General features: G+C 39.1%; 1 protein-coding gene and 1 long non-coding RNA gene across 2 annotated transcripts in view; one reads left to right on the top strand and one right to left on the bottom strand.

Annotated features, from left to right (window-relative positions):
• Window positions 1-318: 318 nt before the first annotated feature.
• LOC125318447 lies at window positions 319-1433 on the bottom strand. The gene is made up of 2 exons (XR_007200360.1): window positions 1296-1433; window positions 319-668 (listed from the first exon to the last, which is right to left on the bottom strand). It is a non-coding gene; the product is annotated as an uncharacterized LOC125318447 (long non-coding RNA).
• The window catches only part of RPGR (retinitis pigmentosa GTPase regulator), a 38831-nt gene continuing 20762 nt past the window's right edge, over window positions 903-18971 (top strand). The window contains exons 1-6 of the mRNA XM_048289130.1: window positions 903-973; window positions 3207-3332; window positions 10344-10436; window positions 12966-13028; window positions 14585-14743; window positions 16211-16360. Coding sequence (XP_048145087.1) covers window positions 934-973; window positions 3207-3332; window positions 10344-10436; window positions 12966-13028; window positions 14585-14743; window positions 16211-16360 — 631 coding nt within the window. The 5' untranslated portion in view covers window positions 903-933. The remainder of the gene's footprint in view (window positions 974-3206; window positions 3333-10343; window positions 10437-12965; window positions 13029-14584; window positions 14744-16210; window positions 16361-18971) is intronic.

The raw sequence follows: 18971 nt of genomic DNA, 5'->3' as shown, positions 1-18971 counted from the left end.
TTTTTTTGCTTTGCCTTTGTGCACACAATCTTTCAATTTTGCTTTAGTAAGCTGCCTTCTCTCTACCTATGCTTCCTGTCTTACTTTCTCTCCTCTGTCCAGCTGAGAAGGGGTAGTGATGAAGCAGCTTGGTGGGCAACTGGTGTCCAGTGAAGGTCAATCCACCACATCCCTGTACAGGGGCTGCCTGATCCCAATTCCCACATGGACCAATTTCAGTAAGGTCCAGTGAGCAAGTGTCACCTACAAGGAAGGGAGTACCCAAGATTTACAGATACCTGCAGTTGAAAAGGAACCACCAACAGAGGATCCAAAAAATACTTTAAAAGTTTTATTAGTAAATTATACATGTGGCATGTAAACTGGTATAAGTTAACTCATCTTCTAGTAGCAAGAGAAATAAAAGAACAATAAAGAAAAAATAAAGTGGGAAGAGAGAGACAGAGAGAGAGAAAAGGAGATCATCGGTCCTGGGACCAGTATCGATCTGGACAACAAGAGATCCGCGGTCCACAGGGGCACCACCTGGACACTGTGGGCGTCCCTTTTTATAGATAAGCTTTCCTCGGGAGCTCAGGGTGCAGCGCCGGGTCCGGGCTCAGGGCGCAGCCGGGTCCGGCCTCAGCCCCGCCGTCGGCCGCCCAGGGGAGGTGGTGGAGTCACCGTCTCTGGAGGTGTATAAGGAAAGACTGGATGTGGCACCCGGTGCCACGGTGGCGCTGGAACGTGGGTTGGACGCGGTGATCCAGGGGTCCTTCCCAGCGCCGCCGATCCCGTGATCCCGTGATCCCGTTCCCACCCCCCCGTACAAGACCTTTCCCCCGCGCGCCCCCGCCCTCACGGCCCGGCCGGGCCCGGCGCCGCCCCCCGCCGGCCGCCAGGCGGCGCTGCCCGCGGCCCGGCCCGGCCCGGCGCGGCCTCCTCCCGGCCGCCATGGCCGCGCCCGCCGCGGGGACCGAGCTGCCCGTGCCCGGTGAGTGCGGCCGCTCCTCCAGGGACCCGCGGGGCAACGCGCCTGCCTGTGCCGGCCCCTGCCCGCTTCACCGCCGCGGGGCTCCCCCGGCTGCGGGCCCCGGGCCGGGCCGCTGCCTTGCGGCGTCTGGGGAGAGACGCGTCCGCTGCCGTCAGAGCGGGGCACGGGGCAGCGCCGGGCGCTCGGGGCGGGGGGGGGGCGCGGTTAATTCTAAGCATTAATAGTTAGTTTGTGTCGCGTTTTGACCCAAGGTAATGGTCTAACGTTTGCTCGTTACTGCGACAACAAACGCCTCGTGTATGTCCTGGGGGATTTAATTTACCGAGTTGGTGGGATTCAGTTTCCAAGCTGATGGCAGCGTTGAATCACAGGATGGGTCCAGGCTGGAAGGTACCTCCATGGGTTATCTGGTCCCACCTCCCTGCTCAAGCAGGGTCATCCCAGAGCACATGGCACAGGATTGTGTCCAGCCGGTTCTGGGGTACGTCTAGTGAGGAAAATGCCACACCAAGCACAGGAAAGAATTTCTTCCTCTTGTTCAGGTGGAACTTCCCGAGCATCAGTTTCTGTCCATTGTCCATTGCCTCCTGTCCTATTGCTCAGCACCACCGGCAGAGCCTGGCTACATCTTCTCGGCACCCCCCCAGTTTAGATATTTATACACATTAATAAGGTCCCTTATCAGCCATCTCTTCTCGATGCTAAACAGGCCCAAATCCCTCAGCCTTTCCTCATAAGAGAGATGCCCCAGTCCCCCAATCATCCTTGCTGTCCTCCCCTGGACCCCACTTCATGAGCTCCATGTCTCACTTATACTGAGGAGCCCAGAACCAGGCACAGTAGTTGTGTCCAGTTGAGCAATGTTATGGCTTAGTCAAATGAATGGGATACAAAGCACATTGGGAAATGTAGCAGCTTTTTGTATACTCTGAATAAAGAACATACATGTGTTTTCATGTTAACCCTTCTGAAGGGAAAATAAAGGAACCAGAGACCTCTAGGGCACAAGTGCCAAACAGATCACTAAGCAAGTTCAGAAGTGCACGGCTGTCTGGCTGGAGATGAAAATTTAAATCAGAGTTTTCAGATGCTGTTTAGCTTGCCTGTAGTTGTAGGTGTGTCTAGGTAAAATAAGGAAAAGCTCAACTCTTTCTTTAGAAGGCTTGAGTTTGTCTGCACAAAGCTTGTTGAGCAAGTGAAAGTGAAAAGCACATCTAGTGAGGTAATAATTTATACATCTCTGCTCCATCTGATACATAAAATAATGTCTTTTGAAAGAGGGAAAGCTTTTGCATTAAATAATTATTTTAAATGAAGTAAAATATACAGTTTAAGAAAGAATTTTTGGGTTTTGGAGCTGGGGTGCATAGTTGCTGATGAGATGGTTTTCATTGAAAATAAGTGCACTAGGATGTCTCAAAATAATTTTCAGAAGCAGTCCACTGTTATTGTGTGTATTTCTTAACACTTGTTATGTGTTAAAAAAATTTTGAAGGAAAAGATTTGGTTTATTCTTGGTTTTGTTTAAAAAAATTCTATGCTAGTAGCACAGGCTTTGACATTTTGAAATAGGAGGCCTAGTTGTGCTTGCCACATTGTCTGCAAGGATTTTGACAAATTATTTAACTTGTAAGTTCATTTATTTTTCTGTAGAATTAGTATTTTCTGTGTCAAGCCACATGCCTAAGCAAAAGATGAATGAATAGTTAACATTCTGTGTTTTGAAACAATGTTGCTAACACTTTTAAAAGTGTGAAGAATTGAGAAAACCAGGCAGACAACAAATGCTGAAGAGCTGCTTGGACTTTATTTTGGGGTGGGTTTGTTTGGATTTTTCAGATCATGGTCTTATCACTGAATCACAGAATGGTTGGGGTTGGAAGGAACCTCTGGAACCATCTAATTCAAGCTGCTTGCTAAAGCAGGTTCACCCAGAGGAGGTTGCACAGGAACACCTCCAGGCGGGTTTTGAACATCTCCAGAGATGGAGACTCCACAGCTTCTCTGGGCAGCCTGTTCCAGTGCTCTGCCACTGGCACAGGAGAGAAGGTCTTCCTCTTGTTCAGACAAAATGAGAGTTTTGCCAACCCACGTTTTGAAGGCTGAGAGAAGAAAGAAGAGAAAGATAAGAAAATAAAATGTGCCTTTGAATTGATAGAACATGGCTATTTCAAAATATGCGAGGCAAATTTTGCTTTTGCTAAAAGTTGACATCACCTTTTTTGTGTTTTAGAATCAGGTGCTGTTTTCACATTCGGGAAAAGCAAGTTTGCAGAAGATATTCCTAGCAAGTTCTGGTTCAAAAATGACAAGCCTGTACTTATATCATGTGGAGATGAACATACTGCTGTTATTACAGGTCAGTATTGGAAATGAAGGATATAGAATCAGAATTGTTTAGGTTGGAAGAGACCTTTAAGATCATCAGGTCCAACCATTAACCCAGCACTGCCAAGTCCACCACCAAACCATGTCCCCAGGGGCCGCTTCTATACATCTTTTAAACACCTCCAGGGATGGTGATTCAGCCACTTCCCTGGGCATCCTGTTCCATGAAGAAATTTTTCCCAATCTCCAGTCTAAACCTTCCCTGGCGCAGCTTGAGGCTGTTTCCTTTCATCCTCTTGCTTGTTAGCTGGGAGAAAAGGCCGCCCCCCACCTGGCTATGACCTCCTTTCAGGAAGTTGTAGAGTGATAAGAACTTCTCTGAGCCTCCTTTCCTCCCACAGCTTCCCCCATAGGACTTCTGCTTCAGACCCTTCTGTAGTCACATTCCAGCACTTCAATGTCTTTCTTGTAGTGAAGCTGATCTATATGATAAAAGGTGATATATTTGGACACCTTTGAAAGTTAGAAATCTTATTTGCATACTGAGGTAAAACATTAATTGAGGTTGGGGAGAGGAGAGAGGACTGTTCTGTGGGAACTGTTGGATGCCTTTGGAGTTAGTGTGAGGTCACTCAAGGTTTTCACAAGATGTGCCCAAGAACTGCCTGGAGGAAGTTTGCAATAACTGAGTGTATCACAAGATTTAAAGTAAGCGTAACTTTGTTCAGGCTGAATGTTTCTCTTGAATCTGACAATGTTTAGTATGTTAGATATATTGTATCATGGAAGTAACAGTATCTGCTGAACACCACCAGTTCACTAGAAATCTGCTGGAAACAATAAATACAATTGTATCTCTTAAATGAAGATTGGAACTACTGTTGACTGCCAGATGAAAAAAGCCCTTGCAAGAGCAACTCAATAAACTTCAGAATATCTTACAAAAATCAGAAATAAATGGAAAAAGTGTTCAAAGAAAACTCCAGTGTAATAGAGGGAGCATTATTAATGGTTTTTTTTTCTTTTCTTTGAAATGATGGAAACAATACTCATTAAAGAATTTATTCATTTTATTTTACATGGAAGGGACTACTCTTCTGTGGATGAGCATGTGCGATGATTGCATTGACAATCAACTGCTGACAGATAATTAGACTTTGTTGTTGAAAAAATTTATATGTGTATTTTCAGGACTTTTAAATTGGACTGTAGTTATTCCTCATCAATATCCAATTGGTCGTTGCTTATTAAATAATTTCCTGAGGCTTCTTGCAATGTTCACAAGCAACATTGAAGGTGCTGGATTTTCAGAAAGAACTATTCCAGGCATGATAAAAAAGACTATTGATTTCATGGACTGCAGAACACCCTGAGGTGAAATTATACCATGAATTTTTCAAGCCTAACTTCACAGAAGATGAATTATACATTAATAGTTTGTTTTGAACAAAGCTTGACCCTTTTTCTTGGATTGAACCAGTAATATTAAATTACCTGTTGCATAAAATTAATTCGGATGTAACCTGGGGCACTGTGACATTTTCCTTTGGAATTTTCTTTTTACATATACTTTTATATGCCCATACCCAGTTAGAAATAACACAGGTATAGTTCTCTGTTTAAACCAGTCAATTTAAATTGCCTCCCAGCATGTGCCTGGGCCAGCACTGTTAACCCCAGTCAGCAACAATTCCCTAATTCACACGTCACTGTAATAGTGACCACTTAGATAAAGCTTTTGAAGAAGCCAGCTTGAGTAGGTTTTCATGCAGCACCATTTCTCTGCTATTTCCCCTTTCTCCATTATTTTAGTATGTGCAGCTTGTTTCAAAAATGTCTCTGTAGCTTGCCTTATCTGGTGTAGTGGGCAGGTACATCACCAGGGAAGCTTCTAGGTGATCAGATTTTTGTTTCCTAAAAGCTTTAGCAGAGAAGGAACTGTAGAAGCATGAGAAAGACTTCTTTGGTAGCAAAAGGTTTTCTGGGTCATTGTAAAGGCAAAAGTGAGGGTAAAGTATGGATCAACAACAAGCAAAGGTAGAAAAACTCCAAGAGTCATACAAAACAATGTGACAAAGGGAAAGAAAAAGCCTTTGTCCCTCATTTGTTCTTCACACCTGTGAATGCCCATGTGCACCTCACGTTTCTGCAGTTAGATGGAGATGGATGATACAGTGGAATTAAGCCCTTGGTGAATGATCCTGAACTGCAGTAACACCTGGAATAAACGCTCCAGAAGCACCTGCTGATAATGAGTTTACTGAGAAGGGTACAAACTTTGTGGGAAACCAGGAGCTTCTTCAGCTGAACCTGATCTGGAAGAGATAAAAGACAAACAGCACTGAGGAAGGAAAAGTATCTCAAGTAGGTGTGTGTGAATGCATGCTTCATTCTACTTTCAGTCTTTATTTACAGGTCAAAATTCTCCCCCCCTTTTTTTTTCCCACACTCTGAAAGAGGATGTGGGACCTATGTTTGTAGGGAACAGTGGGAATATGAGGTAGCTTAGAATAGAGGTAGATTAAAATATAGAAATATATCAATTTTGTACTTAACATGGCTCAACAATGATAAGTAAAACAATCACAGGAACTGATACAAATCATTCCTTAATGCTGGATTTGGGCAGGAGAGTCAGCTACATCTAGCACTGAATCTTGACTGAATACTAATGAAGAAAACATACAAGAACTAGTATTTGGCATTCAAACAAAATATTCAGAAACTTTCAAATACTTCTTTTATCTAATCCAACATCAGTATCCCTCTATGACTTTTATAAAGACAAGTGTAAAGTAAATATAAAGCACTCTGTCCTTTGCCTTTCTAGGTCAGGAGTTAAGAGTCCAAAATTTTATTTACATGCTGTGTCTGTATGTTGGAACAGAAGGGACCAGTGATAGTTACTTGCTGACTTTGAGTTGGCTTGCTGAGCTAGTTGAAGAAATGTTTCCTACTCCAGGAAGGAAGTTTGGGATTGAAATTTGTGTTTCTTTATTCTTTTTCTGTCTACCATTGGCATAACCTTAATTAAAATGTCCAAGCAGGAATTTTTTTAAGCAGTGGTCTCCTTTAGGTCTTCAATGCAGTCATGAGCAGTGTATATTCCAGTACCACTTGTAACACATTTAATTATGGTTCTTGCCTCATTTCTGTATTTTTTGGCCCAAGAATACTGACAGTCCATTCCCTGCATCTTCTATAACTGCAGACTTTGGAAAGCAATTAATTCATCCTCATGGGAGATGGTGTGAAGAAGTATGAATGTGCCTACATTTAAGAATCGCCTCCCAATGCCTGTCTATTACACTTTCTTTCCTACAAAGCTCTTTAAGTTAACAGCTGTCTTATTGTTTATTTGCCTTGATTAGAGTATCCTAGGCAGCTTAACCACATTTAATCAAAGAGACTGATCCTGTTCACAAGGGGGAAAGTGCTGATGAATGAAGACACCTTTTCTGAACTCAGTGCTCTGGAGAGAATTGAAGCCCCCAGCATAAGAAGGCAGAAGGAAAGACAGAAGTATCAATTGTAAAAGCGGGAGTGAAAGAAGGTGCATATGGAACCACAAGAAGATAGTAGACTCATAATTTCAGGTTTTGTAAGGCACTGAACATTCAACAAAGAGACCTTGGAATCTCTAGGTGTTTTGCCACCAGTTTTCTTCTATTCTTTCTGCTTACCAGCAGGTCATCAGAGCATGGCATAGTATCTTTTGCATCAGCTGCAAGGGGAGGATGAGAAAGACTAATACACATTTGTGTTGATGTGTATGAGCAAGCAGCATACTGTGCTGGTTTTGTTTGTGTGATGCCAAATGTCCTAAGCATGACCATTCTTGGTGCTCAATAAAGTTTTTGAGAATATCATGACTTGCCTAACAAAACTAATGTCACTCCGATTTTCCTGGGATCTATTTGACTTGTATATGAGCTTTAAATCAACTGTTAACATAGTTTATTCATGAAATAACTCAAATAAAAATAATAATTAAAAACAATCATGGTGCCTGGCATATGAAACTCTGTACAATATACTGCCTTTTATGTTTTATTCAGATACAGTTTCTCAGTAGGATCTTGTAGTAAGTGCTCAAAGTTTGGACATTGTCTCCCCATCTTATTTCTCTCCCACACTACTATAATTTAGAAAGCAAGGGGGGGAATACATAAAACATACCTTTAAACATAGGTGATTAGAGTACTTGGCTGCCTGTTATGACAAAGCACATGAGATTTCAGCTGGTATTTCCCAGCTGCCCAATGAATGCCTTTAAAAGCACTTCATGAACCAGAGGTTCACGTGACTGACGGGGTTCCCAGGAATCACAGTTGTGATAGCAACTATTCATGAGAAATGAGGTAGGAGACTCTCTCTTACTGAGGTGTCCCACAAAACCTGTGTTGCTAAACGTGGAAATGTCTTCTGGCTTCCCTGGTAGCCCTGAATTGCTGTTGATGAGACATCTGCTGGTGTACCTGCCAGTGAACACATACCTGGGAGAAATAACTCCAGTTTTGCATCAGGATAAGGGTGGAGACTGCTGTTGGAAGTATGTTTTCATCACCAAAACGGTCTGAGTAGACCTTTTCATTATATCCTGTCGTTTCCCTTCTGCCCAGAGTCATAGTCTTACCCTGCTGGACCTGTCCTGTGCCAGCTATTCCACCTGGCAGATGGCCACATCTGGATGACAGCACCAAAGTGGAAGCAAAAAAACCAAGAGCAATTTGAGTTTAAGAAATTTTGAAATTTGATCCTTGCCTATTTGTCTGCTGTTGGATTCAGTGCATTTTTGTGATGGCTGGGATATCTCAGTATGCAGTTATGAAAATAGTGCCTTTTGCATGCAAAATTATATCAGATTTCTTGGCTACTTAGATTGAATTGTGCCTCTTTCTAAACTTGATTTGCTGTACAGACCAAGAAACGTTGCTTCATTACAAGCATTTATTTAGGTTCCTCTGTAGTGCCTGTTAATTCTCATTCTCTGTCTGAATTAACTGCTTCCTAGATTTTTTATTTTCTGTTATTCTCCTAGGAAACCTGAAATTATAAAAGACTGTCACTCAGTTGTAAAAGAATGTGAAAAAATTCCTCTCATCTATTAAGCTCCTTGACTTACAAAGCAATGCCTGAGAGTTTAAAGACTGATATAAAACCCAGCAGATTATAGGATGAAAAGCATAACCTTGTTTGAATTTTGCATGGATAAAAGAGAATGTGCTTAAATTGAATTAGGGCAGCTCGGCATCATACTCCCACAGAAGTACTGCTGTCTTAGGAAAGCAGTTAGAAAGTGTAAAGCAAGGATACAAGGAAGCCATACCAATATAGGATAGATGTCATTTGCTGATAAAAAACCTTTCTGTTAAGCTGTGTTTCCTGTCAGGGACAGGTCTGCATGTGTTGGACATGATTTCATTATCAAAATTAGGATGGAGATATAAATGCTGTTAGTAGAACACTGTGAGCGTGGACTTGACCTCAGTCTTTCTTCCCTTCCAGCTTTCCTGGAAAGACATAATATTGACACATAGCCCCATGTGCCAAGAAATGTAAAATCTACCTATTTGATTGGGATTTTAGATACCAGTTATTGTTAAACATTGGTTCATTTTATTTGGGGGTTTTTTTTGTTTGTTTTGTTTTAAACTATTTTGTTATATTCAAGAAAATAAATTGATATTTTTATTGGAATAGGAGTTTTTTTGTTATATTTAAAACATTGCAAGATCGTATTTCAAAGGCTCTGTAAATCACATTCAGAACCCTCACTGGGAACCTACAGCACTGAAGTTACAAACAGCCATATTATTTTGGCATTATTATATGGGATTACAATTGTGGACTGTGGTCGTGGTAATTGTAGATGATGAGGGTGACAAATTCTATGACCAAGTTTCTGTTTAGGGTGACAGCATTATGATGGAGTCTAATGCACAAAGCTCTGCAGACCTTCATCAAAAGTAAACAAAGTCCTTTTAACAGTTGTAAAAGGTTGGGGTTTGGGAGGGGCCGAGGTTTTTTTGTTTGTTGGTTTGGGTTTTTTTGTGTTTTTTTTTTTTTTTTGCCAAATCAGTTTCTATTGTTTTGCAAGGATTTCTGTTGGAACAAGGGTCTTATTTTCCAGTGGGAACCTTACAGCTTTGCAACATGCAATAGTTTTAAAAAAATGACATTAAATGAGTTCATTTTGAGGTATTGTCAGTAGTCAGTTTTGGATATCTAATTTTCATCCCAGATGACAAAGTTTTCAACTGTTCATATACCATCCTCAGAGAAAGTACTGTTTTTTCAGAATTACAACAAGTCATTGTTTGTAATGGTCAAACATGCAAGGCCAATGACACATCATATGAATTTCTGAAAGGTGATTCTAGCATTGCTCCTGTTGAAGGTTTGTAACCTAATGTTTGCATTTAGGATTACAAAATCTCTGACTGCGTGGTGGATTTATGCATTCCATATTTATATGCAGAGTAACAAATTAATACATTTATGAAAATTTATCAGAAACTACGTTTGATAGAAATGAGTATTTGTAAATCATTTTAAGAGAAGACATTTAGCAGTAAAAAATCTCCAAACAATCAAATAAGCCAAATGTTACAAATTTTTACTTGTATTTATCAAATAGCTGCATTATTCATTCATGTTTTTGAGGTAGAAGATGTGGGTGTTCAGTTAGATATGCTGTTATTTTATAAGGGGGCCTATAAATACTGTGGTTTCTGAACTGCAGGGTCTGCCCAAGAGTACAACATCTTGTTTTCTGAAGAGCACTTCATCTGTGCTGAAGTTAAAGATGAGGATGTTTCTTCCTCTGGCTGGGGATTTCTTACTTAAACAATGCAATTACTATTTTTGAACTGAAAAATCACAGGGATATTAATTATTGTTTACACTTACATATTGAATTGCCTAAACTTGAACCTTACATTAAAAAGGAAGTAATAAATTCATTGTGAGTGAATGACCATCTTGTCTTGAATGAGGTATTCAAACACTTGTATGGATTCTGTCTGTGGTTTTTTTTCAGGGAAAGGTAAACTATACATGTTCGGCAGTAACGACTGGGGCCAGTTAGGACTAGGATCAAAGAACACTGTCAGCAAACCAACATGTGTTAAAGGTTTGTGTGATTTTTCTGTTTTTCTTCTTTGTTTGGTTTTTTTTTTTTTGTCTTTTTGAACGGAGACCCTTATGAAAAGCTACTTCATAGGAAGAGATTCCAAAATAACTGATTCTTTATTCATCACATGTACACATTACTGCACAAGATCATGAAGGTAGCTCAAAGGAATCCCTGACTGATTTTCCATTACTTCAGATTCTGAGTCCTTTTGCATCTGAAGATTATGTCAGATACATAGAATCCTGTCATTTTTGAGGGCTCTGATTTTATGTAGTATTTGCCTTTTGTGACAAACCACATCTTTTTTTACTGCAGACAATAATCAGATGGTTGATCTCTGCATCGTCCATCTGTTAGAAACCAGTGTTCCAACAGCATGGTGTAATCTCTGTGTCACTATTGTCTTAGCAGCTTTGTAAACAAAAAAAATCTATCAGAAACTTTTCACAAGTACTATTACATTTTTAACAAGTGTAAAAAATGCCCAAGGGGGCATAAATGTTAATACGTTTTTGTAAGACAGTAAAATAAATTCCTAGGCATTGAAAAATATGTTTTTATTGCACTGTGATCTTCTTGATCTTTCCTAGCTGTTTTTATATTGTCAAACAAAGCTGAGTCAATACTTTTCCCTATCCCCTTATTTATGTCAAGTCAGATCTATCCCATTAACACATTTCTTTTCACTATTAAATGTTTATCTTCACTCTTTCTGCCAGCAGATCGATCTGTTAGCTTATTGTTAAAAACAAATTATCCTGCTTGTTCAAACTGTTCTTCCCGATTTAGTTTATTCTACTGTCCTTTATTTGCTCCTGTCTCTATTTCACTTCAGCGGGAGAATGCAGCTACTCTCAGGTACACATCTTCTGTCAGCCATGTGAGAGGTTGATTCTTACCTTGGCTTTAGTGGATTGGGTTTCAAGTTTTGGGTTTACTGTCAAATTGCAATGGAGAATAAAAGACAAAGAGAAGATGACAGCAATTCAAACCAGACCTGGCATCCATTGGAAAAAGTCACAAGGGGGGTATCTTTTTTCTCTTGGCAGTAGGCAGCAGGAGGAATTCCTGGAGCTTACTCACTAGCTTTTCGTTTTGTCATCACTTGGCTTTGGGAATGGGGTTGCAAGGACACAGTTTCTGCTTGGAGCCAAATGGTTGTGTTTGCATGTTTTCTGAGAAAATATTTTCTGGGACTTGATTAGAGACTAATGAAATTGGTTATGAAAAATCACCTGCACCACTGTAAATATAGCATGTCTCATAAAATACAATTGATTAGCCTAAGTGAGAGGAAGGTAGGGAGCACAGGCTTCTGAAGAGCTCATCTCTGAAGTTGGAGACAGAGTTTTGGGATATAAAGATTGTAGGAAGAAGTCACCGTTGGAACTATTATGATTCCAGCCTGATGGTAGCGGTAGGTGCTGGATAGGAGAGGCAGAAACCTGTGTTTGGACAATTTAAATTTGTGTGATAGACCAGAGGCAGTTCATGCTTGAGTAGATAGATTTATTTGATAACTTGGTAGAAGGAACTTCAATCTGAATGTTCAAGAACTGAAGAAACTTGATCTGGAAGGACTGTGAAAGGGATGATTGTTGTTGGCTTTGTTATGGAGTAGTGCAGTGGAAAAGCAATTAAAGATTTATTATGTAAAAATAATCCTGGTTTAGAGCATTGTATAAGGTACATGGACATGACTGAGAGAAGATAATTTGTTGACAATGAACAGTAATTGGAGCAGGGATGGAAAAGTCAGGGAGACATTTTTCCTCTCTTTTTCTGAAATGAAGTGCACTTGTCATAGGAGAAGAGGAGCCTCTGTATTCTCTCTTTCCCACCAAAATAAGTCCTGAGCCCTCCCACATGTATTCCCAGTCTTTCAAAGTGACCAGACTGCAGAGAAGTGCGTGCAATGGCACTCTCATTGGGGTTAACTCAGCTGAAATTGAGACAACATGATACATGCCAAAAGTGTGGGCACTAGTCCAGGTAGGGCTGCCCTTTGCAATTGAGTTCAGTGATCAGGAAGAGATCAGAACACAGCAGAAAAGGGATATGAGCACAATGAAGGGAGGTAGGGATGGTAAGACAAAGGAACAGTATGATTTCAGAGATTTACAACAGTGGGAAAAGTCTAAGAGGGAAGTAACAATAGTACTGTTAATGAAAACTTCAGACAGCTTAAATCATTAATTTTATCCTGCGACTTAATATAATTTTCTTTTAGGCATATCTCATAAATGGTAAGTTCCAGGGACTGTGGCATTGGGATGAAGTAACCATCATCAAGTTAACTTGAATGTTTTAAGTTTTTAAGGTCTGACCTATTTTCTTACCTTGGGGGAATACTGATTTGATAAGTCATGTGCTAGATTCAAATTGGCAATGACTCTTGTAATAATTCTGTTGGTAAAAATGTGAAAAGAAGAAATCAGAGCTCCCTCTAGAGCATAGAGCATTTTGTTGTTGAACCAGCTATCAGCTCATTTGTAACTTTCCCTCCTCTTTGGTTTGAATTCTTAGCTTTAAAACCAGAAAAACCAAAACTTGCTGTTTGTGGAAGAAACCACACTTTAGTTTACACAGGTACGTAACCTCTATTTCATACATATTCAAGATATGTTTCTTCCTTTGCTTTCATGCAAAATTACACTGGGAACCCTAGAAGTGTTGAGAAACGAAAAATAAATGAAAATGGGACTGCTAAAACTTAGGAGTTTGACATCCATTTCTTAGAATTTGGGATTTTTTAGAATTGTTTGATTATTCTGAGCCAATGCATTTATAAACTAATATTAGATAGTAGTTTCCTGGTAACAGACATATGGAAAAATTTCTTGCTGGCAATTGAGGTGTGGTTAACAATTATGAATATTTCCTTTAAGCCTTGTGAAAAGATGTTGTTATTTTTATATGCATCTGGACTCAAATTTACCTTAGAAAAATGATCTTTGTTAGTGTGGCGTTATGTATCTGAATAAATACAGTAGAACTGAATGTTTTCAAGTCTTCCAATTTTGTTGCATTTTTGGTTGTACAACATAGTCTGGTATTTCAAAGACAAGTTGCTTTATTAAGCTATAAATAAATAAGCAGTAAATTTAAACTTAAAAATAAATTTGTAGAGACACAGTATACAGAGAATTTATGAAGGTTCTTGTCACGCTTCTATAATTTATGCAATGGAATAGCCATCTTTGTGATTGCAATCCTTTAGCTTTCAGTAATGTTATGAAGAGGATTGTTTGATTATTAGGAGGTTTATATATGTGGAGACCCTGAGCACTGTAAATAAGATTATTAGAATAAACCAGTACATTTTAATAACAATTAAGTATGCAAGACTGCACAGGGTAAATATTAGTCACCTTTGGTGTACACACTGGCTAGATAATTTCTGGCCATTTATATAGCAAGGACCATTTATAAATTATATGTCAGTTTATTAACACATTTCTGTCTGGGTTTGTGGTAATAATACACCATATCTGTTTCATCATAGATGAGCACTTTAGATGTGAAACATACTAAAATTAAAAATATAAATCTTAAAGTTCTCTAAAGTTGAAGATATCTGTCATCAGCACTAACTTCAAGATTCTCAATGAAAATACCTTGTTAATTAAATTGGAAGTTATTTAAATATTAAAATAAGTGAAATATTTCTAATAAAACCTAAGTAAAAATATATTTCATTCACAGTACTCAAAGCTATCAAGTTATTAATTTCTTTAAGTTATGTACTAATACAGCTTCAGTTTTACTTGTGAGTAACATCATTAACCCTTTTCCTCCCAGTTTATCTTGAAATGTACATTATTTGTGGAAGGAGCTGCCTCTTGCTGCCAGGGCCACTGGTAGTCATTTTGTCAGAGCTCTTGTAGAACTTCCAATCATATTTATTTTTTAGATCAGTCTCCAGAATACTGGGGAATGCAATCTAAATGCATGTAAGGCCTTCAGGAAGTTCTGATCCAACTGTGTGCAGGAAAACCTTGCTAGCTAGAACAGAAACTGCTAATTTCAGCTGGAGGGTATTTCAGGGCAATAGACCCTAATGTTTTTGTGATGTTTTTTCCATTGAAAATTGAATTGCTCTGGTTTCTTCATTTTGTGTTTTACCTGTGCTTTTCTGTATGCAGAAAAAGGAAATGTCTATGCTGCTGGAGGTAACAGTGAAGGCCAGTTGGGATTAGGTGACACAGAGGAAAGGACCACGTTTCATTTAATTCGTTTTTTTACCAACCGGCACAAGATCAAGCAACTATCAGCTGGGTCGTACACCTCAGCAGCAGTAACTGGTATGAGCAACTGCTAATAAAATCTATTCATGCATGTCCATCCTGGTGTTCCAGAAAGACATTTATTCCAGCATCCTGTCTGCATATGTGGGTGCATTTTCTATCTTCACTCTCTTCTTTCCTTGGCAGCCACAGTCATTTTCTGGCAGGCAGTTGCCTATTTTAACACAGTCTGGCAAGGGGTGTGAGTCTCATGAACTTCTTAAGAGTTTTTGTGAAAGTTTAGTATAAATCCTTACAAAGGAGAAACAGTATGAATACCCTCAAAAGGGAAAAAATTCTTCAGTTTATTTCCAGGGAAAGCAGCCACAAAACATGAATCCTATGAAAACTAAGCATGTCAAATTCCACTTCTTACTGGAACTATTGTGGTCCATAGGTACAGGCTGCACAGCTGTGTCATTCATTCCTTACTAATTCTGAGAGAGGCTGAGCCTCTCATCTATTTCTCAGGTGGCAAAATGATACCATCACAACATGCTGAAATCCACATAGTTACAATACTTCCAGTCACTGAATAGGTGGTCCTTTATTACCCCGTAATGCAATTTCTCAAGTCTTGCTGTAAAGCAGCTTTTCTGTACCTGTTTAGGGTAAGTTATTGAGGCTGTTAATTTCAGAACTTGAGAGAGATGCTAGCCTGCTTGTTTGGTTTTTGGGGTTTTTTATGCCAATTGCTGACATTCTCTTAAGATTTTTAGGATGATTTTGAATTATTTTAACTCCTAGCACCGTCTCAGTAGCACTGTAGGTGGTACTTTTCTATTCGCAACTTACTTCCCACCAATAAGAAATATGCATAGAGAAGACCTTATCTCTTCTAGAAGAACTTAGAGACTTTTCATGTTGTTCACTGGCTTTTTTTGTTTGTTTGTTTGTTTTGTTGGGTTTTTTTTACTGTTGCCATTGGTCTTTGTTTCAATAGAAGCTGGTCTTAATCAAGCTGGAACATCTACTGTTGTAGTTTAATGAAAGCCAAATGAAGCTGGTCAATATAACCATTGTGAGGAGAACTGAAAGATAAGGCAGGAGTAAGCGGGGTGTCTGCCAAAGTCAGAACAGAGAATTAGTTTGGAAGAACGAGAAAGGGGTGATTTGCACCTAGAAATGAGATGCCTTAAATTCACTGTAATATTTTCATACTAACCTCTGGCAACTGAATTGTCTCACACATTCAGTCTTCCTCTTTCTGAAGGAATGTTTTTTACATAGTACTTTTTCTGTTTCTCTTTATGGTCTATCATCAGTTGATGCATAAATGTTCTGTGTCACTTTTGAAAAGCTTAAGGGATACCCTCTTACTTCTCACTCCTTTTTTGCATTGTGTTAAATGATCATTTTATATCCCTGAGATCATGGCGTTCGGTGGTATCGTACACAGAGTTTCTGAAATACTCTTCAATAAATAGATAAACTTTTTATTAGTTTTTGTTTCAAATCTATTAACTATCTGTGCCTTCATTTTAGAGGATGGGCAGCTCTTTGTGTGGGGTGATAATTCAGAAGGTCAGATAGGCCTGGCCAATGAAGCCTTCGTCAGTGTCCCCTGTAAAGTGGATATTGGAAAACCTGTTTCCTCTGTATCCTGTGGATATTATCACTCTGCCTTGATAACAGGTAAGAGAATGGGAATAGAGGTTAGTGGAGACAAGACAGTGGTTTTCAGATAGTTGTTCCAAACTTGATACACCATTGTTGTTAAGAACTGCCATGTGACAGAAAGCTGTCTATGTAGTTTGGTATTACATTGGAAGAAGAAACCTGCAGTTAATTTTCTGCATTTGCACATTGTTGTGCAAAAGTGTATTAGAAATAATGAAATATCACATTTTGTTTTCATAAAGGTTATGATGTATATTGTGGAATAATATTATGGTTTCAAAAATCCACCATTTCTTGAGATTACTCTTTTTTTGTGATGATCAAATAATCATCTTCATCTTCTCTAGAAATATAAATATTAAATATTGCTATGTTATGAGGAAAAATTAATCTCATTTGCTAGAAGTGCAAGCATGTTGTCCAAGTTTGCTGTTCTATCTTAAAAATTAGGTTTTGAAGTCAGTTAAACAGGCAGTATGTGGTATGAGGAGAAGCAATGCTACAGTGAGCTGTTGTCTGATCTCCAGACTAAACGACCTTCCTATTGCTTTCCACCTCTCTCTTCCCCACTCTCCACTGGTTTCCAAAGTGAAGATTCCACTAATTTTTTAATAATGCCAGTATGGATGAATTATCAGCCAGTACTGATGGCATTATGTATGAGCAGGTATGACTTCCCCTCAGCCATATAGATTTACATTATTAAACTTCAACATTTGGTCCCCTCAGAGTAATTAAAGATTTCAAAGGATCAATAGTTTTGATTGTAAAGCTTTTAATGGGTACCCAGGAGCTATTCTATCAGATACCTTTCCCAGATTACTTGATAAGTGTTAATTTTCCACATACAATACCTGTACTGCTCTCTGAGAACATGCTGTTAACAGAATGAGAGCTTGCTATGGTGGACAAATATTAATTAGGTGTTATGCTGGTAGTGAGCAACTTTTATTATGGATGCTTTATTACAGTAAATTAATTAAGTGGCTGGGACTGATCAGGAGCTCAGCAACTGTAAGGAAAAATACAGCCTCCTGAACTCAGAATAAATGGGGGAAAAAAACATGCTTACTTCAAGGATGTAGTAGGAATGTGTGTATCTCTGCCTTAGAGCCAAGAGCTGAAGATCCAGGACTGCAGCTGGATGCCACAAAAGCTCTCATTAGTAGAAGGGTTGAGGACAAGCATCTAAGAGTAAGGAGAGAACAGTGTGTGCCAATTACCCTAAGGAAGTGGAAACTTTTAATGGAAGGGGATAAGAAAAAAAGGCTTAGGGTTGCACCTGGTTAAGAAAAATGGAGCTTCTCAAAATATTAATAGAAAGATGTACTGGTTATCACCTGTGAAAATGAGGAGCTGCTGAACCTGTTACTGCTTAAACAGGCCCAAGTATGAGATGGAAAATCTTAATTTTCAGCCTTAATATTTGCAAGTCCTGCACGTATTGGGTTCAGTCTATGTCACTGAAGCTACTGACACACACATGACCTTCTTTGTGGTGAAAGCATAAATTTTTTTACTACTTTCCTTTGGCCCCTTGCTGACAGTTTTATTTCACTGATACTTCAGCTACCACAAAAATTTAGTATTGGACATCTAAGTACTTTTGCAGAATTGATTTTCTGTTGCACTACTGTCAGTGTGTATCCACACAGTGTTTAAAAATTAACTTTATGCATTTATTCTGAGCATACCACAGTCACAGGATGTGTTACTTATCAGTTATTCGAATACTATAGAATTACTACATTTTGATTTTCAGACATTGAACAATACACAATCTTTAATAATGTAACATAGTTGCAGGATCTAAGACTTGGTAAATGCTGTCAGGCTGAACTGATGAGCATGGCACCATATGGTTCCCTTTCTAAATATGTTTATATTTGACATAAGTTGTTCACTGACTGAAAAACCTGATGGGATCACAGGCATATCTGGGTTGAAACTAAACAGTGGCTCATGAGGACACTAGAAAACATAGTGTGGACACAGAGTGCCCTCTCCAGGGCAGGATGTTCATTAATAAGGGATTGAATAAAACAGTGGTGAAGTATGAATTCCAGCTTCTTTTTAATTTTTTAACTGAAGTTCTTATTTCTTTGACATTGCTGAGTTTTAAAAGATTTTTTTTTTTAGTAAACTTTTATCTTTAAAGTGTTTAATGGCTATAAAGCCAAGAGCAATGCCTCTTACGGCTCCAAAAAGATGATTTCACCATTCTTCCTTCTGCTTTCTAGAAGGCTTTCTTTGCAGACAGTAATTTAACTGCTGAACATGTCAGCCACCTGTATTCTACATGTGGACCCCATTCTACATGTGGACCCCATTGATGCCAAAGTAGTTGTAGAACAGAAGAACAGAATAAATCCTGAATATTCTCAATAAAACTAAAAAAAACATTTCTGAAATCTAGACTAGGCACATGCACAGGCAATGGCTAACTCAGTTCCATATGCAGATTAGGAACTAGTCTGATTACTCAGTTTGTGTTTGAAAGATGATTGTTTGCTCCCTTTCCCCCTTCTTTGCATTCTTCAAAGAGTTCCACTGAAAAGAAGCTTTTAGTCTGTAGCTTCCAGTTCTCTTTAGGACTTTTTCAGTGTGTTTCCTTCCTTTTTACAAG

Source organism: Corvus hawaiiensis, chromosome 2, assembly GCF_020740725.1.
Source record: "Corvus hawaiiensis isolate bCorHaw1 chromosome 2, bCorHaw1.pri.cur, whole genome shotgun sequence".
Lineage (NCBI taxonomy): Eukaryota > Metazoa > Chordata > Aves > Passeriformes > Corvidae > Corvus > Corvus hawaiiensis.
The sequence above is the reverse complement of the archived record's forward strand: the minus strand, read 5'-3'. Positions and strand labels throughout refer to the sequence as shown.